The following is a 24,171-nucleotide window of genomic DNA, read 5'->3' on the forward strand; positions in this document are numbered from 1 at the left end:
TCTTCTTCTTCTTCTACTTCTTCTTTGTCTTCATCTTCTTCTTCTTTTTCGTCTTCCTCTTCTTCTTCTTCCACTTCTTCGTTTTCCTCTTCTTCTCATTCTACTTTTTCTTCTACTTCTTCTTCTTCTTTCTCTTCTTTGTTGTCGTCTTCCTTTTCTTCCTCCTTCTTCTTCGTCTTGTTCTTCTTCTTCCTCGTCTTCCTCTTGTTCTTTTTCCTCTTCTTCTTCTTCTTCTTCTTCTTCTTCTTCTATTTCTTCTTCTTTGTCTTCCTCTTCTTCTTCGTCTTCCTAGTCTTATTCTTCTTCTTCCTCATCTTCCACGTTTTCCTCTTCCTCTTCCAATACTCCTTTCAGTAATCTTATTTGATCGTCTCCTTATTCTCTTACTGTATTTTGTCATCTTTTTCCTCTTCTTCTTCTTTTAGCCTCTTTTTACTCCCCCCCCCCCCCCACGTTTTATTTTTCTTCCTCTGTATATTCCTCCTCTAAAATCACTTACAGATAATCTTGTGGGGTATGTTTTATTAACATTGATATTAATTACGGAATATAATTATTTCAGTATCAAATCATTAAGAAATAATTCTTAATTAATGTAATTTACTTTTGAAAGTTGGATATTATTATTATTATTTTAATGACATCATCTACACTGAATTAATACCTTAGTCTTAATCAAAGTTATATTATTTCTATATAGGCCAGAATTTGTATACTTTATAATAGTAAACCACATTTTATGTATATTTAGGTGAATCAGTCAGTTGCTAATAATTGTAATTTTAATAGGGGACTGTTTTTTTGTTTTTTAAATGTTAAATTTGCGGTCTCAATACAATGATACCGTTTGTAGGTTATTTTTTTCAGCAATGATTTCCATTTAATTTTTTGTTTGTGACCTTTTAAATGTTTCTGTTTCTTTTCAGAATAGTCCTAATCATCTTTGTAATACTTGAAGTGTGGACATGTAAGTGATGAACACGAAAGCAGCACATAATGTACATAAATAGCTCAGAGCGCACACAATGTCTCAAGTTGAGAATAGCAAGCAATTTACTGCGGTGACTGCGCCTTGTTGGCGGAGAATAATTACATCATCTGCTTTGGTTCATCTGAATATAAGAGGACGGGTTTTTTTCCCGTGTCTCAACAGCCGGAATTAGCTCGTGGAATTGCAAACTGTCATTGCCTATGGTTTCAATCCGCAGGTGAGAAATGCTGTGTTAATAATTATTTTACAAGAATAAAGTCCAAATATTAAGAGAAAAATATTATTTTACAAGAATAAAGTCCAAATATTCAGAGAACAATATTTATTTGACAAGAATAAAGTCCAAATATTGAGAGAAACATTTTTATTTGACAAGAAAAAAGTCCAAATATTAAGAGAAAAATATTTATTTGACAAGAATAAAGTCCAAATATTAAGAGAAAAATATTTTTTTTACAAAAATAAAGTCCAAATATTAAGAGAAAAGTATTTATTTTACAAGAATAAAGTCCAAATATTGAGAGAAAAATATTTATTTGACAAGAAAAAAGTCCAAATATTAAGAGAAAAATATTTTTTTACAAGAATAAAGTCCAAATATTAAGAGAAAAGTATGTATTTGACAAGAAAAAAGTCCAAATATTAAGAGAAAAGTATTTATTTTACAAGAATAAAGTCCAAATATTAAGAGAAAAATATTTATTTTACAAGAATAAAGTCCAAATATTAAGAGAAAAATATTTATTTTACAAGAATAAAGTCCAAATATTAAAAGAAAAATATGTATTTGACAATAATAAAGTCCAAATATTAAGAGAAAAATATCCTAAACAAAAAGTTTCTGCTCAAAATTATTCTTCATTCATCCGTCCAAGCAACATTTGTACGTTTTACAACTTCCATCCATCCATCCATTTTCTACCGCTTGTCCCTTACAACTTGACTAAAACTACTCATACTTACTAAAGCGTCCAATATGTGATGTGTGCAGGAGTGTTTTCATGCATATTTGTACGTGCTATCATAATGTGATTAAGCTCCATGACGAAGACTTCTGTTTTGTTTGATCATCCGTTTTACTGCCTTGTTACAGACACTGTTTTAAGGTATGTAAATAATCATTAACAAAATATTTTGTACCTGGATATATCTGCGATTTATGGTTTGTAATATGTAAAAATTATTTTTCTTCTAAAATGTGCGTTCTATTCCCTGCAAAATACAATACTTGTTTGTTTGCGACCAACGTGGCAAAAGCGAAACCGTCAGGGATGGGAGATTAAAAAGAAAGGAATTCAATGAAGGATGGCCGTTTATTAAAAATATGCACACAACTTTGACTTTATTGGTGGGACTCATCACAGGCCTTGGCTTACATTCGACTTAGCCTGAACGCCAGATGATCAAAAGCATGAATGCTGAAGCCTGTTTGAACATTCATTGCAACTCCAATAAATTAACATCTGATTTGCCCAACCTTGCTTTGTAGAGAAAGGACTGGAACATATACACTCCTCTTTACACCAGGTGAAACACTTGCTGGCATATACTCTCAGCTGGAATTGCTTTTTTTTTTTCTCGAAGAATACGTCAGGATTATCAGGGCAGGGCAATCTATTGGGCTTTTGATTATTTTTTTGACATTTAAAAAATCTTAAATGTTGGATGGGCATGTTGGAGTGTCAAATAATGAGGTAAACAACGAGCCCAGCAGCCGCTGTTTGATGGATTTGCTTTCTTTTACATGAAGCTTATCTCTGCTCATGATGGATTTTTATTTTCTCTCACACACACACAAACACACACACACACACACACACACACACACACACACACACACACACACACACACACACACACACACACACACACACACACACACACACACACACACACACGAACACACTCTCTTACTCCATGTATACCACTATTTTCTGCAAAGGCATATTCGGCCCAAAGATAAAAGGAGAAGAAAATACAAAACTGAGGTTGTCGGATTACAAGAATAAAGTCCAAATATTAAGAGAAAAAGTTTTCTTTTAAAAGAATAAAGTCCAATTGTTAAGAGAAACATTTTTATTTTACAAGAATTAAGTCCAAATATGAAGACAAAAATATTTATTTTACAAAAATAAAGTCCAAATATTAAGAGAAAAATATTTATTTTAAGAGAATAAAGTCCAAATATTGAGAGAAAAATATTTATTTTACAAGAACAAAGTCCAAATATTAAGAGAAAAATATTTATTTGACAAGAACAAAGTCCAAATATTAAGAAAAAAATATTTATTTTACAAGAATAAAATCTAAATATTAAGAGAAAAATATTTATTTTACAAAAATAAAGTCCAAATATTAAGAGAAAAATATTTGTTTGACAAGAAAAAAACTCCAATTATTAAGAGAAAAATATTTTTTTACAAGAACAAAGTTCAAATATGAAGAGGAAAATATTTATTTAACAAAAATAAAGTTCAAATATTAAGAGAAAAATATTTATTTTACAAAAACAAATTCCAAATATGAAGAGAAAAATATTTATTTTACAAGAACAAAGTCCAAATATGAAGAGAAAAATATTTATTTGACAAAAATAAAGTCCAAATATGAAGACAAAAATATTTATTTGACAAGAATAAAGTCCAAATATTGAGAGAAAAATATTTATTTGACAAGAATGAAGTCCAAATATGAAGAGAAAAATATTTTTATGACAAGAATAAAGTCCAAATATGAAGAGAAAAATATTTATTTTACAAGAAAAAAGTCCAAATATTAAGAGGAAAATATTTATTTGACAAGAATAAAGTCCAAATATTAAGAGAAAAATAATTATTTTACAAAAATAAAGTCCAAATATTAAGACAAAAATCATTATTTTACAAGAATAAAGTCCAAATATTAAGAGAAAAATATTTATTTTAAGAGAATAAAGTCCAAATATTGAGAGAAAAATCTTTATTTTACAAGAACAAAGTTCAAATATTAAGAGAAAAATATTTTTTTGACAAGAACAAAGTCCAAATATTAAGAAAAAAATATTTATTTTACAAGAATAAAATCTAAATATTAAGAGAAAAATATTTATTTTACAAAAATAAAGTCCAAATATTAAGAGAAAAATATTTGTTTGACAAGAAAAAACTCCAATTATTAAGAGAAAAATATTTTTTTTACAAGAACAAAGTTCAAATATGAAGAGGAAAATATTTATTTAACAAAAATAAAGTTCAAATATTAAGAGAAAAATATTTATTTTACAAAAACAAAGTCCAAATATGAAGAGAAAAATATTTATTTTACAAGAACAAAGTCCAAATATGAAGAGAAAAATATTTATTTGACAAAAATAAAGTCCAAATATGAAGACAAAAGTATTTATTTGACAAGAATAAAGTCCAAATATTGAGAGAAAAATATTTATTTGACAAGAATGAAGTCCAAATATGAAGAGAAAAATATTTTTATGACAAGAATAAAGTCCAAATATGAAGAGAAAAAGATTTATTTTACAAGAAAAAAGTCCAAATATTAAGAGAAAAATATTTATTTGACAAGAATAAAGTCCAAATATTAAGAGAAAAATATTTATTTTACAAAAATAAAGTCCAAATATTAAGACAAAAATCATTATTTTACAAGAATAAAGTCCAAATATTAAGAGAAAAATATCCTAAACAAAAAGTACATTTCCTGTTCAGTGCTTTGAACCGGAAGTAAAACCGTTCACAGCGTTTCTGCTCAAAAATATTCTTCATTCATCCGTCCAAGCAACACTTGTAAGTTTTACAACTTGACTAAAACAATTCATACTTACAAAACCGTCCCATACTGTATGTGATGTCTGCAGGAGCGTTTTCATGCATATTTTTACATGCTATCGTAATGTGTTCAAGCTCCATGACGAAGACTTCTGTTTTGTTTGATCAGCTGTTTTACTGCCATGTTACAGACACTGTTTTAAGGTATGTAAATAATCATTAACAAAATATTTTGTGCCTGGATATATCTGCTATTTATGTTCCGTAATATGTAAAACGTATTTTTCTTCTAAAATTTGCGTTCTATTCCCTGCAAAATACAGTACTGATTTTTTTTTGTGGGGGAGGGGGGGGGTATTATTACAATCTTATAATTTCTTTTCATTAACTTGGACAAAAAAGTATTTTTTAAATTGGCTTCAGTAGACAATTGTGTTGTATTTCTGCCATTCTGCAAAATTACATCGCCAACTACTGGCCGGGCATGCACACTGCAGCGTGAAAACAGTGGCATTAATAAAATCTACGAGCACATTTAATCGTATTAAAAGCCTAACCGTCTTAACGAGCTGTTTTAGTCACGACATTACAGCTACTGCAAGTGCTAACTAACTGCTAGCCTCAAACATGCACACAGAATGTTGAAACATGAAGATGCATCGCACCTCGTACGTAATCGCAACCTAAAAAGCACAGAACAGCTCCATCTCAAAAAGAAAGGTAAAACAAAAGTAGTGAACAGAAGGTAAAAATGATAAATAAGCAGCAATGCAGAAAACTGTGTTTGTTTACAGTGGAAGTCACAGCTTGTTCAGCACATGCACTGAGCGAACTCATCCAAAAGATGGTGCCGTAGCACAAACAACAACACACTTTCCCGTTTATGTTAAGTTCTGCGCATGTCAAAGTGCTTCATGTAAACGCACCATTCACAATATTCTGACCCGATCACACACGTTCGGATCAAAATTTAATTACGATCGAGATAAGTGGCTTATGCCAATAGTCATTTGGATTGTAGCGCATGAAAACACATCTTCCGAAATTCGGGTTAGGATTATTGTAATTACGCATGTCTTTGATGTCAGATATACTTGTGGAGGTGGGACTTAATTTAATAATCTCGGAATGAAGCGATTGTCTTGTTGCTGGCTCGCCTCATTCAACATGTACAGACGTAGTGTTATATATGTTGACTTTGTAGCTTCAAAACGAGTAGTGTGATCTGGAGTGTCATGTGTCGATGTCACAAAAAAAGACGGGGTCCAGTTGTCGTCTTAACGAGCTGTTTTAGTCACGACATTACAGCTACTCCAAGTGCTAACTAACTGCTAGCCTCAAACACGTACACGGAATGTTGCATCGCAACCCGTACGTAATCACAACATAAAAAGCACAGAACAGCTCCATTTCAAAAAGAGAGGTAAAACAAAAGTAGTGAACAGAAAACCGTGTTTGTTTACAGTGGAAGTCACAGCTTGTTCAGCACCTGCAGTGAGCGAACTCGTCCAAAAGATGGCGCCGTAGCACAGACAACAACACACCTTTCCGTTTATGTTAGGTTCTGCACATGTCAAAGTGAAGTATTCCGATTTAAAGTGTGATGCATGAAAATGCACGTCGCAATCAGATTTTTTTTTTTTCAAGGTCCATGTACACAAGGACCTTCTAATCCCAATGATGATCAGATTAGATAAATGTTGTCCCCTGTCTGTACTGTAAATGACCACTGGGGGCAGCAGAGGGAAAGCCGACAGTGTTGCTTTAATGTCAAATAAAGTAATGAGGACTTTGGGGAACTGGCAGCCATTATTCATCACGCCTGTCTCTAAGTACAGAAATACTTTTTCTCCTTCCCGAACGTTGAATAATTCTTCAAAAAAAAGTTCCCCAACATGCTGGCGAGCTCCTCCGTACGGAACACCGCTCGTTTGCCGCAGGAGACGACGGCGCCGGCGGGTTGACACGAGGAGAACGAAAGTGTAGAAAGAATTGCGGACCAGAGATTGCCGAGCAGACTGACATTTTGATTTCTTCCCTGAGAGCTTGATGTTAATGATTCGGCGTTGGATGGCGGGGACCGTCGCAGAGTCGCAGCCGCGTGAGTGCAATTTCCGTGGCGGGGATGAAAGCGCATCGATTGCCCTCTGATGGTTTTATGGGGGGCTGCTTTCATCCAGACGGAGACTTTATTGAACCGCGTTTGTCACTAATGTAGGCCTGATTCTGTGTAACTGTGTCAGCGGGAGTGCAAGAAACAGTCAATATGCTACACTTGTGTGCATGATAAATCTATTTCATTAGTGCATATTGCAGCGTACTGTAGTCAAGTGCCATCATTTTTAATTCCGTCCTGTCCAGCTACTCTGGCAAATCATATTGTTGATGTACCCAAAAGCCAAAAGCTGTGAAGTTGTCGCGTTGTGTAAATGGTAAATAAAAAGAGATTACAATGATTTGCAAATCCTTCTCAACTTATATTCAATTGAATAGACTGCAAAGACAAAATACGTAATGTTCCCACTGGAAAACTTTACTTTTTGCAAATATTAGCTCATTTGGAATTTGATGCCTGCAACATTGTTATGTATTGCTAGATGGAGTTGACGGCACAGACACCAGGGGGCAGTAAAGCTCTAGGATTTATTATATATATAGACAATATATATATATATGTATGATAATCATTGAATAGACTGCAAAGACAAAATACGTAATGTTCCCACTGGAAAACTTTACTTTTTGCAAATATTAGCCCATTTGGAATTTGATGCCTGCAACATTGTTATGTATTGCTAGATGGAGTTGACGGCACAGACACCAGGGGGCAGTAAAGCTCTAGGATTTATTATATATATAGACAATATATATATGTATAATAATCATTGAATAGACTGCAAAGACAAAATACGTAATGTTCCCACTGGAAAACTTTACTTTTTGCAAATATTAGCTCATTTGGAATTTGATGCCTGCAACATTGTTATGTATTGCTAGATGGAGTTGACGGCACAGACACCAGGGGGCAGTAAAGCTCTAGGATTTATTATATATATAGACAATATATATATGTATAATAATCATTGAATAGACTGCAAAGACAAAATACGTAATGTTCCCACTGGAAAACTTTACTTTTTGCAAATATTAGCTCATTTGGAATTTGATGCCTGCAACATTGTTATGTATTGCTAGATGGAATTGACGGCACAGACACCAGGGGGCAGTAAAGCTCTAGGATTTATTATATATATAGACAATATATATATATGTATAATAATCATTGAATAGACTGCAAAGACAAAATACGTAATGTTCCCACTGGAAAACTTTACTTTTTGCAAATATTAGCTCATTTGGAATTTGATGCCCGCAACATTGTTAAGTATTGCTAGATGGAGTTGACGGCACAGACACCAGGGGGCAGTAAAGCTCTAGGATTTATTATATATATAGACAATATATATATGTATAATAATCATTCAATAGACTGCAAAGACAAAATACGTAATGTTCCCACTGGAAAACTTTACTTTTTGCAAATATTAGCTCATTTGGAATTTGATGCCCGCAACATTGTTATGTATTGCTAGATGGAGTTGACGGCACAGACACCAGGGGGCAGTAAAGCTCTAGGATTTATTATATATATAGACAATATATATATGTATAATAATCATTGAATAGACTGCAAAGACAAAATACGTAATGTTCCCACTGGAAAACTTTACTTTTTGCAAATATTAGCTCATTTGGAATTTGATGCCTGCAACATTGTTATGTATTGCTAGATGGAGTTGACGGCACAGACACCAGGGGGCAGTAAAGCTCTAGGATTTATTATATGTATAGACAATATATATATGTATAATAATCATTGAATAGACTGCAAAGACAAAATATGTAATGTTCCCACTGGAAAACTTTACTTTTTGCAAATATTAGCTCATTTGGAATTTGATGCCTGCAACATTATGTATTGCTAGATGGAGTTGACGGCACAGACACCAGGGGGAGGTAAAGCTCTAGGATTTATTATATATATAGACAATATATATATATGTATAATAATCATTGAATAGACTGCAAAGACAAAATACGTAATGTTCCCACTGGAAAACTTTACTTTTTGCAAATATTAGCTCATTTGGAATTTGATGCCTGCAACATTGTTATGTATTGCTAGATGGAGTTGACGGCACAGACACCAGGGGGCAGTAAAGCTCTAGGATTTATTATATATATAGACAATATATATATGTATAAAAATCATTCAATAGACTGCAAAGACAAAATACGTAATGTTCCCACTGGAAAACTTCACTTTTTGCAAATATTAGCTCATTTGGAATTTGATGCCTGCAACATTGTTATGTATTGCTAGATGGAGTTGACGGCACAGACACCAGGGGGCAGTAAAGCTCTAGGATTTATTATATATATATAGACAATATATATATATGTATAATAATCATTGAATAGACTGCAAAGACAAAATACGTAATGTTCCCACTGGAAAACTTTACTTTCTGCAAATATTAGCTCATTTGGAATTTGATGCCCGCAACATTGTTATGTATTGCTAGATGGAGTTGACGGCACATACACCAGGGGGCAGTAAAGCTCTAGGATTTATTATATATATAGACTATATATATAATAATAATAAACAATACTAACTAAATTATAGAATGGAGTGTTTGACAAAACCCAGGAGTGTGTAAGTGTGAGGCTATGTGTATGGTTAGTTGAAGTGTGTGCTACCAAGTGTTGAGGAGAGCGAGAGGAGGGACAAAGCAGGAGGGCGGTCCGCGCACAGGCAAGCCGTTGAGGGCAAGAGAGAAGCGACAAGGTCCGTGTCCAGGCGAGGGTTCGAGGATCGAGGAAGGCAGTCCAAATCCACAGGGAAACAACAGGAGATCACAAAGGGTAAGACTTGAGAAGGCACTGTGGGAGGACAACAAGGACGTCAGACACGGAGGGAAAACGCAGAGAGAAACAGAGAGCATAAGGCTTGTCGGCTTACGGTACGCAAAAGGTAATTAAGTTCCCGCAAGGATCCTTGGGTCCACTGGTCCTTATACAGCTCGCCCTTATCAGTTACAGGTGTGCAGATTGCCGATCGCCTACAGCCTTGCCGGCATGTGGGCGTGATGCGGCCAGCTCAATACGGTATTTGTAACGTCCCACAGGTGAACAGGCTAATTGGGAACAGGTGGGTGCCATGATTGGGTATAAAAGCAGCTTCCATGAAATGCTCAGTCGTTCCCAAACAAGGACGGGGCGAGGGTCACCACTTTGTCAACAAATGCCTCAGCAAATTGTTTAAGAACAACATTTCTCAACAAGGAATTTAGGGATTTCACTATCTACGCTCCGTAATATCATCAAAAGGTTCAGAGAATCTGGAGAAATCACTGCACGTAAGCCATGATATTACCCACCTTGGATCCCTCAGGCGCTACTGCATCAAAAAGCGACATCGGTGTGTAAAGGATATCACCACAAGGCTCAGGAACACTTCAGAAAACCACTGTCAGTAACTACAGTTGGTCACTACATCTGTAAGTGCAAGTTAAAACTCTACTATGCAAAGCCAAAGCCATTTATCAACAACACCCAGAAACGCCGCCGGCTTCGCTGGGCCCGAGCTCATCTAAGATGGACTGATGCAAAGTGGAAAAAGTGTTCTGTGGTCTTGACGAGTCCACATTTCAAATTGTTTTTGGAAACTGTGGACGTCGTGTCCTCCAGAACAAAGAGGAAAAGAACCATCTGGACTGTTCTAGGGTGAAAGTGTAAAAGGCAGCATGTGTGATGGTATGGGGGTGTATTAGTGGCCAAGACATGGGTAACTTACACATCTGTGAAGGCACTATTAATGCTGAAAGGTACATACAGCTATTGGAGCAACATATGTTGCCATCCAAGCAACATTATCATGGACGCCCCTGCTTATTTCAGCAAGACAATGCCGAGCCACATTCTGCACGTGTTACAACAGCGTGGCTTTGTAGTAAAAGAGTTTGGGTACTAGACTATATTGATAATAAATAATAACAATAATTACCTCTATTAACAACAATACATGTATGTAATGATAACTTGGAATACAAAAGAAAGCAGATAAATAGAGGGGAAGAAACGGTATTAACCTTGTATATTGTTTTAGTAAAAACAGGTAAAGCTTTGTCGGTGTCAAGTGCCGTCATTTCACATTGAAAATGAACCGCAGCTGACCCCGTGGATGATTGACAGCAAGACAGCGTGAACCTGCGGCGGGGCTCAAAATAATTCTTCTACTGTTGACTCTAATTGATTTTAAAATTGCAATTACACTTTGCATTATGCAAACCCTCGTGATTTGCAGCGGGGATTTTTTTTTTTTTTTACAACCCCCCCGCTGTCGTGCAGACGGGATGATGCGGCTGCAAGTCTTTTTGCCGCCATCAAACCCTCTCTTGTGTCAGACTGGATTAAATAATCACCCACAGCTTCTTCTTCTTCTTCTTCTTTCACTTTGCTGCCGCTGCTGGGGCGTCAAACATTCAAATGATCATTTCCCATAAAGTTCAGTAAAGTAAGGCGGCAGCAGTGACTTGTTCACACCTAAAAAGGGACTTAATATGGCGTAGAACAGCCACTTTTAACAGGAATATCGTCCAAAAACAACAGTGCTATCACCGCGGTGTGCAGTTTGCTTTATTGTGCAATTTATTACAACGTTTCACACACTTTTCTTTCTAATGAAAATGCTCACTATAATTTTTCTCTGTTATTGTATGGCTAAACAATGCGCACAACCAACTGTGCCTAAATAGAGAATCCAAAGATTTAGTGTGCTGTGCTTATTTTATTGAGTAGGACTGCTAAAGACTCCACCGCGGAGTCAGAAAAATGTTATGAGTGCTAGCACTTTGATAAAGAAGGTGAGAAGCGCTATTGAATTCAAGAAAGACCTCATTGCAAAGAACAAAGATGCCGTTCCTTCACCCTGTGTCAACAAAAAATCCTATAGACAAAGCAGAGGAAAACGTTTTATATTCTAATGTAGTGATGCTTGGTAGACATGAGAGGCGTATTATATACAGTATATCACAAAAATATTGTGTTATGTTCTAATTATGGTAGGGATAGCTCACTTAAAGTATATATATATACATATATATATATATTGTGGCAGGCACTAGGACCATGCTCACACTCAGCAGAATGGGTGTGGTTTGGGTGTGAGAGTCAATCACTTCACCATAAAAGTAGGTGACAGTGTCATCACCAGGAAAGATGAGGTCACCTACCTAGGTTCCATTCTAGAGGCTAACCTTTCCTGTGATAAAATGGCAACCAAGGTAATCAAAAAGGTTAACCAACGAACGAGATTTCTCTACAGAATTTCCTCTCTGGTCAACAAAAGCACCTTGAGGATTCTGGCGGGAACTCTCGTTCAACCCTTTTTCGATTACGCATGCACCTCCTGGTACCCTAGCACCTCCAAAACCCTCAAATCTAAACTCCAAACATCTCAGAACAAGCTAGTCAGGTTACTTCTAGACCTCCACCCCAGATCCCACCTCACTCTTACCCACTTCTCTAAAGTGGGCTGGCTCAAGGTGGAGGACAGAGTTAAACAACTTGCACTGAGCCTAGTCTATAAAATCCGCTACACCTCCCTGATACCGAAGTACATGTCAAACTACTTCCTTAACGTAAATGACCGCCATAACCACAACACCAGGGGGTGCTCCACTAACCACGTTAAACCCAGATTCCGAACTAACAAAGGTCTTAACTCATTCTCTTTCTATGCCACATCAATGTGGAATGCGCTCCCAACAGGTATAAAAGAAAGGGCATCTCTATCCTCCTTCAAAACCGCTATAAAAGTTCACCTCCAGGCAGCTACAACCCTAAACTAACACCCTCCCCGGATTGCTAATAATCAAATGTAAACAATCAAATGCAGATACTTTTTCTTATGCCTTCTGATCTCTCTCTCTCGCTCTCTCTCTCTCTCTATGTCCACTACTTGATGTCCATATCCCCACCCCACCCCCCCTCCACACTCCTGATTGTAAATAATGTAAATAATTCAATGTGATTATCTTGTGTGATGACTGTATTATGATGATAGTATATATGATAGTATATATCTGTATCATGAATCAATTTAAGTGGACCCCGACTTAAACAAGTTGAAAAACTTATTCGGGTGTTACCATTTAGTGGTCAATTGTACGGAATATGTACTTCACTGTGCAACCTACTAATAAAAGTCTCAATCAATCAATCAATCAATCAATTTATGTACCTTCTTGGGCACACTATAAAAGTGCATATTGTGTTTTATTGTGATTCTTATGTTGGCAGTCTTACAATAAAGACCTCAAAGAAACAACGCTGTGTTTCTTGCATTTGCCACATTGGTGACCCCGACAATGTTTCACGCAGAAGAGGAAGCGGTGTCTTCATCGGCCATGTCGCCCCAACTCCAGCAACCTGCATCCCCCGCGGGGACAAAGCTTCCGGAGTTCTGGCAGAGCGACCCGGCATCATGGTTCCAGCACATCGAGGCACTGTTCCACCTGCGAGGAATCGCCGGCGACGACTCCCGGTATTACTTGGTCGTAACAGCCCTCGACCAGGCGACCACTCTTCTGCTTCGGAGATTTACTCTAATAGACTTCTTTCCCTGCCCGGTTTGGGCAGGATCTAATGGACAGTATGCTGTCGCTGCTGGGCTCCGAGGAGGGCGGGTTCATTTTCCCGCACCTTTTCTCGCGGCAGCTACCACCTGCGGCCCGTGCGGTGTTGGCTAACTCCGCTTCTCTGGCCTCCGGCGACTACCGGGGCTTGGCTGAAGAAGCTGACCGGGTGCTTCTGGCTTCCAGACGGTTTGCCGTGCAGAGCGTAGAAGCGCCCCCCCCCCCCTGCAGACGATGGAGAACGCGGACCCAGCGGTAGTGGCGGGAGTCGCTACCCGGAAAAAGGCGCGAAGCGAGCCAGTGCTTCTTCCATCAACGTTTTGGCGCCAAAGCTCGACGGTGTGTCCCTCCATGCTCCTTCACGGCCCCGGGAAACTCCAACGCCAGCGTTTAGTAGCAGCTGTGGGCGCCGGCGAAGCAAGTGAGCTGCTCTTCATCGCTGACTCGTCGTCAAGGAGACGTTTCCTGGTGGACTCCGGTTCGCAAGTCAGCCTGTTACCTGCCACGGACGCGGACAGGGCGACAGGTGGCTGCGGGCCGCTGCTGAATGCCGCCAACGGCTCGTCGATCGACACTTTCGGCTCCAGGTTGGTGACTGTGGGCTTTCATGGACGCAAATTCCAGTGGGACTTTATCATCGCCGCCATCACGGTTCCCATTATTGGCGCGGATTTTCTGTGTGCTAATGGACTGCTTGTTGATGTTGCTAACCGCCGATTGATTGATGCTGTGTCTTTTTCAACTTTTACATGTAAGGCGGGGGGACTTGGACCGTTAACACACGCTAATTATTTGGTATCTAGTGACGTTTTTCAGCGTTTGCTGGCGGATTTTCCGTCATTAATCACTCCCGCTTTTTCCACCGCGGACACTAAGCACGGTGTCGAACATTTCATTCCCACGGTGGGCCCGCCAGTTTTTGACGCGGCTAAATCGACCATTGCTAAAGAGGAGTTTGCTACTATGGAGCGTTTAGGCATCGTTAGGCGTTCTAATAGCCCGTGGGCCTCGCCCTTGCACATGGTGCCCAAGTCAGACGGTTCCTGGCGGCCTTGTGGGGATTTTCGCCGCCTTAACAACATCACAACGCACGACCGCTACCCTATTCCGCACATCCAGGACTTTTCGGCGCGCCTGGCTGGCGCCGCCATTTTCTCGAAGGTAGACTTAGTTCGTGGTTACCACCAGGTGCCGGTGCGTGCCGAGGACGTGCCCAAGACCGCAGTAATAACCCCGTTTGGGCTTTTTGAGTTCCTGCGTATGCCTTTTGGCCTGAAGGGGGCAGCACAAACCTTTCAGAGATTAATGGACTCAGTTTTGCGCGGCCTCAATTTTGTGTTTGTTTATCTGGACGACATTTTAGTGGCGAGTCCTTCAGCCGAGGAGCACCAGTCACACCTAACACAGGTGTTCACACGTCTTGACGAGCACGGCCTGATCGTCAATCCTTCTAAATGTCAGTTTGGGCTGTCAGAGATTGATTTTTTAGGTCACCGTATTTCGTCGCTGGGTGCGATCCCTTTGCCTTCAAAAGTGCAAGTGGTGGCAGATTTTCCTCGCCCCTCCACTGTCAAAGCTCTGCAGGAATTTTTGGGCATGATTAATTTTTATAATCGGTTCCTTCCTCGCGCTGCCCACTTCCTGCAGCCTCTTTATGGTGCCCTACGGAACAAAAAGGCAAGCGATTCCCTCGAATGGTCTCCTCAGCGAGTCCAACCTTTTCATAGGGCTATATCCGCGCTCGCAGAGGCTGCTCTCCTCTCCCACCCTGTTTCCGCGGCGCCCGTGGCTTTGACAACGGACGCGTCTGATGTCGCCGCGGGCGCTGTGGCGGAGCAGCGGGTGGCGAATGTATGGCAGCCCCTTGCGTTCTTCAGTCGTAAACTGCGAGATAACGAGCGGAAGTACAGTGTATTTGACCGAGAGTTGTTGGCACTGTATCTTGCAACACGCCATTTTCGTTTTCTGTTGGAAGGTCGGTCCTTCACGGCTTTTGTTGACCACAAACCCCTGACGTTTGCCATGTCAAAGGTCACAGAGCCTTGGTCATCCCGTCAGCAGCGTCACTTGTCGGCCATCTCAGAGTTCACTACGGACATTCAGCATGTGGCCGGTAAGGCCAACCCTGTGGCTGACTGTCTCTCACGCGTACTTGTGTGTCCCGTGCAGCTCGGTTTAGATTTTTCGGGAATGGCCGCTGACCAGCCCGACGACCCCGACATCCGCGCACTCAAAACTGACGATACAGCGCTAGTGCTCGAGGAGGTGGTAGTTCAGGATGGCGGTCCCACCCTCCTCTGCGATGTTTCCACTGGCCGCCCTCGGCCGGTTGTCCCGGTTGACTGGCGCCGCCGGGTTTTTGACGCAATACACTCCCTGTCGCACCCTGGCGTTCGGGCTTCCGTCAAGTTGGTTGGTGCCAAGTTTGTTTGGCCTGGCCTTAGGAAGGATGTTAGGCAGTGGGCAGCCGCATGCGTGGCATGTCAGCGCGCCAACGTCCACCGGCACACAAAGGCGGCCCTCGAACCATTTCCGATTCCGGTCAGGCGGTTTGACCACGTGCATGTAGACTTAGTTGGCCCCCTCCCTCCGTCGCAGGGTTATACACATTTGCTAACGATGGTAGATCGTACCACCAGATGGCCGGAAGCAGTTCCTCTTTCCTCCACTGCCTCGGTAGACGTTGCTCGCGCGTTTCTGTCAGCCTGGGTTGCACGTTTTGGCACGCCGTCTGATATCACCTCGGACAGGGGATCCCAGTTTGTGTCGGAGCTTTGGTCAGCGTTGGCCCAGTCCTTGGGTGTGCAGGTGCACCGTACTACAGCCTACCATCCCCAAGCTAACGGCTTATGTGAACGTTTTCACCGGTCGCTTAAGGCGGCTTTGCGTGCGGCGCTCGTTGATAGCAATTGGATTGACCGTTTACCTTGGGTTATGCTCGGGTTGCGCTCAGCCCCTAAAGAGGATCTTGCAGCGGCCCCCGCTGAATTGGTGTTCGGTCAGCCACTACGCGTTCCGGGGGAATTTTTACCTGAGGGTTGTACCCCGCGACCGTTTCCCTTTTTGTCGAGGGGGTCCTTGGCTCCCGGCCCGATTCACCACTGTTTCCCTAAGTCGTTTGTGCCATCGGAGCTTAAATCTGCCCATTTTGTCTTCGTACGTCACGACGCCCACCGTTCGCCCCTCCAACCGCCTTACGATGGCCCATTTAGGGTGCTGGAACGCGGTCCTAAAAACTTTGTGCTGGATATGAGCAGGCGCAGGGAATGCGTTTCTCTGGACAGACTTAAACCGGCGCATTGTGTTGCAGGTGAAGAGATACTGCCGGGCCAAGTCCCCCGCCGAGGTCGCCCCCCAAAATCTGTTCGGGTTGAATGTCTTTCGCCTCTCCCGGACCCTAATGTTTGTTCTGCTCCACAAGGCACACCCGCTTCGCGGGATGGACATTGTAGCCGTTACGGCAGGCGAGTGAGGCCCCCTGACAGGTTTTCTTTTTCCCCATAACTTGCTGTCTGGGTGTTCGGGGGGGGGGGGCTGTGTGGCGGGCACTAGGACCATGCTCACACTCAGCAGAATGGGTGTGGTTTTATGTACCTTCTTGGGCACACTATAAAAGTGCATATTGTGTTTTATTGTTGGCAGTCTTACAATAAAGACCTCAAAGAAACAACGCTGTGTTTTTTGCATTTGCCACAATATATATATATATATATATATATATATATATATATATATATATATATATATATATATATATATATATATATATATATATATATATATATATATATATATATATATATATATATATATATATATATATATATATATATATATGTATGTATATATATATGTATATATATATATATATATATATATATATATATATATATATATATATATATATATATATATACACACACATATATATATATACACATATACATATATATATATATATATATATATATATATATATATATATATATATATAAGTAATAATCGAAGTAATAATCAAAGTAATAATTGACAGATTAATCGATTATCAAATTAAGTGTTAGTTGCAGCCCTATATATATATATATATATATATATATATATATATATATATATATATATATATATATATATATATATATATATATATATATATATATATATATATCTCGGATAAGCGGAAGAAAATTGATGGATGGATGGATGGATATATATATATATATATATATATATATATATATATATATATATATATATATATATATATATATATATATATATATATATATATATATATATATATATATATATCCATCCATCCATCCATCAATTTTCTTCCGCTTATCCGAGATATATATATATATATATATATATATATATATATATATATATATATATATATATATATATATATATATATATATATATATTAGGGCTGCAACTAACACTTAATTTGATAATCGATTAATCTGTCAATTATTACTTCGATTATTACTTCGATTAATCGATTAATAATCGGATAAAAGAGACAAACTACATTTCTATCCTTTCCAGTATTTTATTTGAAAAAAAACAGCATACTGGCACCATACTTATTTTGATCATTGTTTCTCAGCTGTTTGTACATGTTGCAGTTTATAAATAAAGGTTTATAAAAAAAATTTAAACATTTTTTTTAAAAACAATAACATTTAAAAAAATTGCCTCTGTGCATGCGCATAGCATAGATCCAACCAATCGATGACTAAATTAATCGCCAACTATTTTTATAATTGATTTTAATCGATTTAATCGATAAGTTGTTGCAGCCCTAATATATATATTTATATATATATATATATATATATATATATATATATATATATATATATATATATATATATATATATATATATATATATAGGGGCAGGGGTGTCAAACTGTTTAGCTCTCAGGGGCCGCATGGAGAAAAATCTATTCCCACGTGGGCCAGACTGGTAAAATCATGGCATAATAACTTCAAAGTAAAGACAACTTCAGATTGTTTTCTTTGTTTTATCCTGTTTAAAAAAAAATAGAACGGACACATTCTGAAAATCTGCACATTACAAATAATCCCTCTTGACAAAACATTTGACAATTCTGAGGGGAAGAATTGGTGCGTTTTCAAAAACACCATCAAGAACGTAATGAACTTAGACTTTGTTCCAGTGTGTTTAGAAAACCATGCAACTTTAAGCACTCCCTGTTTAGCATCCTCATGTTGGCAGTTCACCAATTTATGACGAGTTTGGAAAAGCAACCAAGTGTTTACTCAAACATTTATCATCATCCAAATATTACAATATGTAATACAAACAAAACAACTATCAACATGACCCCATAGCCGACATCAAGTTAACATAACTACAAACCCAATCAATGTGAACGTAGTAGATTTAAGCATTAAAGAAAATAGAACAATCGACGCATGTAGAAACAGACATTTTTACAGTGGAGTTCAGGGTGCGCATTGTGCCATCAACTAATTATGAGCGCTGCATGGAAACTCTAAATGCTTCAAAGATGATGGTCATTTTGATTTAAGTCTTTGCATCTGACTGTTTTGTTATTTTATCCGTTGAGTGGATAATTTATAATGAAAGAAGGTATCGTGCGTCGATACCGCGTTAGTCTGCCGCCATCTGCCGCCTGCCAAAACAGAAACAGCTGATTGCTTGCACCTGCGCCAAATGGAGTAGCGGAAGCCAATCCGGAGGGCGCTTAAAGTCAGCTGACACGTCATCTTAAAACGGCATCATGTGTGACGTGGGTTACACTTGAATTGCTATTGTGACATCCGGTGGACACATTTAGAACAGCAGTTTCTTTCATTTATACTTTAGCAAACGTGTCATGCGGGCCGCGTGCCGAGCGCCTTCTTCTTGCTTTGTTGTCATGAAAAACGGACTTCGGTCTGTAGTAAAAAAAAAAAAAAAAGAAATTAAGAAAAAAAACGCCAACTTGGGTCGCCATGCCTATGCCCGACATGTTTGTGGCTATTTTCAAGCCACGCAGAAGCGGATTGAAATATTTTCCCTCCACGTGTCAACTATATGTCATCCATTTTTAATGTGTGTATAGCAGCAACCCTCCAGGGAGCCCCCCCACCCCCAACCAGTTCAGGCTACCCTCATTATAGCATGGCATGCATCTTCAAACGTAAACGACAGGCAAAACTCCCGTGGGTGTTTTTATTTTTTAAATTATTTCTGTAAAGATGTTACAGTGGTGTGTGTGGTCTCTGTCAAAGACTACATTCATGCCCACAGAGCACAATGAGTCAAGTCTCCATGCAACTATTCAGCTTCTATTCTAAAGGGAACGTTAGCAGTTCACCAAAGATTCAACCCTGCCGTGTAACTTTATCTATCTCTGCATAAATGCATTAGAAACATTCATACAAACCCCAAAAGCAGTGAAGTTGTCACGTTGTGTAAATGGTCAATAAAAAGAGAATACAACAAATCCTTGTCAACTTATATTCAATTGAATAGACTGCAAAGACATTTTCCAAAAAAACTATTTAAAATGTGGACTCGTCAGACCACAGAACACTTTTCCACTTAGCATCAGTCCATCTTAGATGAGCTCGGGCCCAGCGAAGCCGGCAACGTTTCTGGGTGTTGTTGATAAATGGCTTTGGCTTTGCATAGTAGCGTTTTAACTTGCACTTACAGATGTAGCGACCAACTGTAGTTACTGACAGTGGTGTTCTGAGCCCATGTGGTGATATCCTTCACACGCATATGTCACTTTTTATTTATTTAACGTTCCAACTTGTAAACGTTGTTATTTTTTTGCAAATATTAGCTCATTTGGAATTTTGGTGCCTGCGACATGTTTCAAAAAAGCTGGCACAAGTGGCAAAAAAGACTGAGGAAGTTGAGGAATGCTCGTCAAAGACTTATTTGGAACATCCCACAGGTGAACAGGCTAATTGAGAACAGGTGGGTGCCATGATTGGGTATAAAAGCAGCTTCCATGAAGTGCTCAAGTCGTTCACAAACAAGGACGGGGGCGAGGGTCACCACTTTGTCCACAAATGCCTGAGCAATTTGTTTAAGAACAACATTTCTCAACCAGCTACTGCAAGGAATTTAGGGATTTCACCATGTACGCTCCGTAATATCATCAAAAGGTTCAGAGAATCTGGAGAAATCCCGGCAAGGCCGATAACCAACTTTGAATGCCCATGACTTTCGATCCCTCAGGCGGTACAGCATCAAAAAGTGACATATGCGTGTAAAGGATATCACCACATGGGCTCAGAAAACCACTGTCAGTAACTACAGTTGGTCGCTACATCTGTAAGTGCAAGTTAAAACTCTACTATGCAAAGCCAAAGCCATTTATCAACAACACCCAGAAACGTTGCCGGCTTCGCTGGGCCCGAGCTTATCTAAGATGGACTGATGCTAAGTGGAAAAGTGTTCTGTGGTCTGACGAGTCCACATTTTAATTAGTTTTTTTGGAAAATGTGAACGTGGTGTCCTCTGTACCAAAGAGGAAAATAACCATCATTAAACATGAAATATCTTGTCTTTGAAGTCTATTCAATTGAATATAAGTTGAAAAGGATTTATTTATTTTATTTATTTATTTACCATTTACACAACGTGACGTCTTCACTGGTTTTAGGTTTTGCATTTTCAAGCCAATGTCTCTGTAAGAAAGAACGTACAGCAGGGGTGTCCAAACTTTTTCCACTGAGGGCCACACACGGAACAATTTAAGCATGTGGGGGCCATTTTGATATTTTTCATTTTCAAACCATAACATAATACTGTATAACAACCATAACAAAATACTGTATATGCATTTTTTTATTTATTTTACCTTTAGGGGTCCCGGGGACCATAAAGGGTCTCAGTCATTAAAATGTTAAAAATAAGTCAGATTATTTTATTTTTTTAAATTATTTAACGCTTACAGTACATCTCTTTATCAACTTCAAGTTGATATAAAGTAATACAAATTAAAAAAAATGTTTGTACGCTCTCTGCGTACTGTACGTGGGCTAATTGTCTTGGCTAAAAAGTCTTTGCACGATGCGCTTCAGCATCCGCTGACCCCTCTCTGTCAGTTTACGTGGCCTACCACTTGGTGGCTTAGTTGCTGTTCTTCCCAAACGTCCATTTTCTCATAATAAAGCCCACAGTTGACTTTGGAACATTTAGGAGCGAGGAAATTTCACCACCGAACAGAACACGAAACCCAGAAGAAGAATAACAAACACAGACGGGTCATGACAGTTTGACGCTGACTCATTTATTAGTCGCTGGTACTTCATTTGCATAAATCACTGCTCCTTCACTTAAAAGAGAGGTTCAAAAGACTCGCCTCGTTCGCGAACGTCACATCCGTAACGTGGTAATGATAAAGTCTGAGTCTTGGTGCCTCTCAAGTGTAAACAAAAAGTCTATGTTGGACTTAATGAGTCATTAGGATGAAACGACTCACTTTGACTTGAGTGATATTAAGCACCCAAAGATTGCGCACCTTTGCCCGAGGGGGTGACGACCTCTCGCTCCTTCTTTTTTTTTTTTTCCCCCCTAACACTCGGATCGACGGTGGAAATGTAAATATGGAACGCCTCACCTTTGCCATCCAAATTAGCGCGGCGCCGGGCGGGCCAAAGGGTGAGCTGGCGAGTCGGTATAATAAATACAAACCCGTATGCACGTCAGGAGGTCCAATTAATTCCTTCATTAAAATACGCGCCTGCATGCCGAATGAGCCGAGCGTTCCGGGGGAGAGCGCCGACGCTTCGCCTCGAAAATATCCAGGAATCTCGAGTTGAAAAAGCCCAAAAAGTGCGGGTGAGAATGGTGTTTATGTAACGCACTGCATGCTAAACGCTGCCCACAGGACTTCCAATCCAATTTGCCCTTTTGTTCTTCAGTCTTCTTTTGACTATGATTATTTCATGTTGCTCTTTTTTCCCCTCTCACAACTAAGACCCCCAATCCCTTCAGATCTCCGGGGGCTTAATCAGCGTCTGTGTCAGACTACTTCCTGGCAGCCATCGGCCAAAGCGGATATTATCCGTCTTTTCCGCCGAACAAATCTGTCAATCCACTTGACGGGAAATGAAAGTTCTTCAAAAGTGTTGGCGAGAGATAGACGCGGCGCGTTGAAAATAGGCCTCCACGGCAACCGTCAAGTACAAGATGGCTGCGATTTATATGCGCAGCTTCAGGTGCAACCTAGCCATCCATTTTCTATACTGTTTGACCTCGACCAAGAGGCTGGATATACCATGAAATTATCTCCAATTAGCGTACCGTTCACATTTAAACCCATATTCCTGGTACCCGGGAATCCATACCGTTGCTCAAAGGTACCATTTTTTGGTATTTGTATGTGTGCTAATAAACATGAATTGTTTTTGATAGCAAAATCACATTTATTTGTTGCAACATTTAAAGAAATATCACATTTCTAAGTCTCGTTTGTAAGTACGGCATCAAGTTGCAACTACGGTTGCAAGTCCAAACCGTTAGATGGCAGTAGTGTATAGTTTAGTTGCGCACTAAAAAAGTGTTAGTACTGTTAACTTAAAGCAGTCTTTTTCTCACAATGAGTCAACTATTTTCTTGTAGAATTGGGGAAAAAAAATCATATTCCTTCTGTTTCTGTAACAAAGCAATATTTTCTCGTAAAATTATTACTTTTTTATTTAAAATTATTACTTTTTAATGCAAAATGGTGACATTTGTCATATAAAATTCTGACTTTTATCACAATATTGACGTTGTTTTTTTTCTTGTAAAATTGTGAAATTGTTTGAGTAAAATTATGACTTTTGTCATAATTTTGCAGAGTAAAATTTGGATTATTATTATAAAATATTGCCAAATTTTAAACGTTTAAAATTTTCCTATAAGATCGTGACCTTTGTCGAGTAAAATTACGACTTTTTTTTATAAAATTGCCAACATTTTAAGCTTTTCTTGTAAAATTGCGACTGTTATTGAGTGAAATTAAACCCATATTCCTGGTACCCAGGAATCGATACCGTTGCTCAAAGGTACCATTTTTTGGTATTTGTATGTGTGCTAATAAACATTAATTGTTTTTGATAGCAAAATCCCATTTATTTGTTGCAACATTTAAAGAAATATCACATTTCTAAGTCTCGTTTGTAAGTACGGCATCAAGTTGCAACTACGGTTGCAAGTCCAAACCGTTAGATGGCAGTAGTGTATAGTTTAGTTGCGCACTAAAAAAGTGTTAGTACTGTTAACTTAAAGCAGTCTTTTTCTCACAATGAGTCAACTATGTTCTTGTAGAATTGGGGGAAAAAAATCATATTCCTTCTGTTTCTGTAACAAAGCAATATTTTCTAGTAAAATTATTACTTTTTTATTCAAAATTATTACTTTTTAATGCAAAATGGTGACATTTGTCATATAAAATTCTGACTTTTATCACAATATTGACAAAAAAAATGTTCTTTTAAAATTGTGAAATTGTTTGAGTAAAATGATGACTTTTGTCATAATTTTGCAGAGTAAAATTTGGATTATTATTATAAAATATTGCCAAATTTTAAACATTTTAAATTTTCCTATAAAATTGTGACTTTTGTCAGGTAAAATTACGACTTTTTTTTATAAAATTGCCAACATTTTAAGCTTTTCTTGTAAAATTGCGACTGTTATTGAGTGAAATTAAACCCATATTCCTGGTACCCGGG

At 38.6% G+C, this 24,171-nt stretch overlaps 1 protein-coding gene and 1 pseudogene across 1 annotated transcript in view; one reads left to right on the forward strand and one right to left on the reverse strand.

The window, feature by feature from the left end:
• LOC133656933 (cilia- and flagella-associated protein 251-like) overlaps positions 1-32 on the reverse strand; it is an 821-nt pseudogene extending 789 nt beyond the window's left edge.
• Positions 33-8,738: 8,706 nt separating this feature from the next.
• The window catches only part of LOC133657024 (uncharacterized protein K02A2.6-like), a 28,547-nt gene continuing 13,114 nt past the window's right edge, over positions 8,739-24,171 (forward strand). Inside the window, exons 1-7 of the mRNA XM_062057905.1 lie at positions 8,739-8,769; positions 13,201-13,394; positions 13,459-13,643; positions 13,787-14,105; positions 14,271-15,077; positions 15,162-15,305; positions 15,624-16,918. Coding sequence (XP_061913889.1) covers positions 8,739-8,769; positions 13,201-13,394; positions 13,459-13,643; positions 13,787-14,105; positions 14,271-15,077; positions 15,162-15,305; positions 15,624-16,918 — 2,975 coding nt within the window. The remainder of the gene's footprint in view (positions 8,770-13,200; positions 13,395-13,458; positions 13,644-13,786; positions 14,106-14,270; positions 15,078-15,161; positions 15,306-15,623; positions 16,919-24,171) is intronic.

The sequence above is a fragment of the Entelurus aequoreus genome, linkage group LG09 (assembly GCF_033978785.1).
Source record: "Entelurus aequoreus isolate RoL-2023_Sb linkage group LG09, RoL_Eaeq_v1.1, whole genome shotgun sequence".
NCBI classification, from domain to species: domain Eukaryota; kingdom Metazoa; phylum Chordata; class Actinopteri; order Syngnathiformes; family Syngnathidae; genus Entelurus; species Entelurus aequoreus.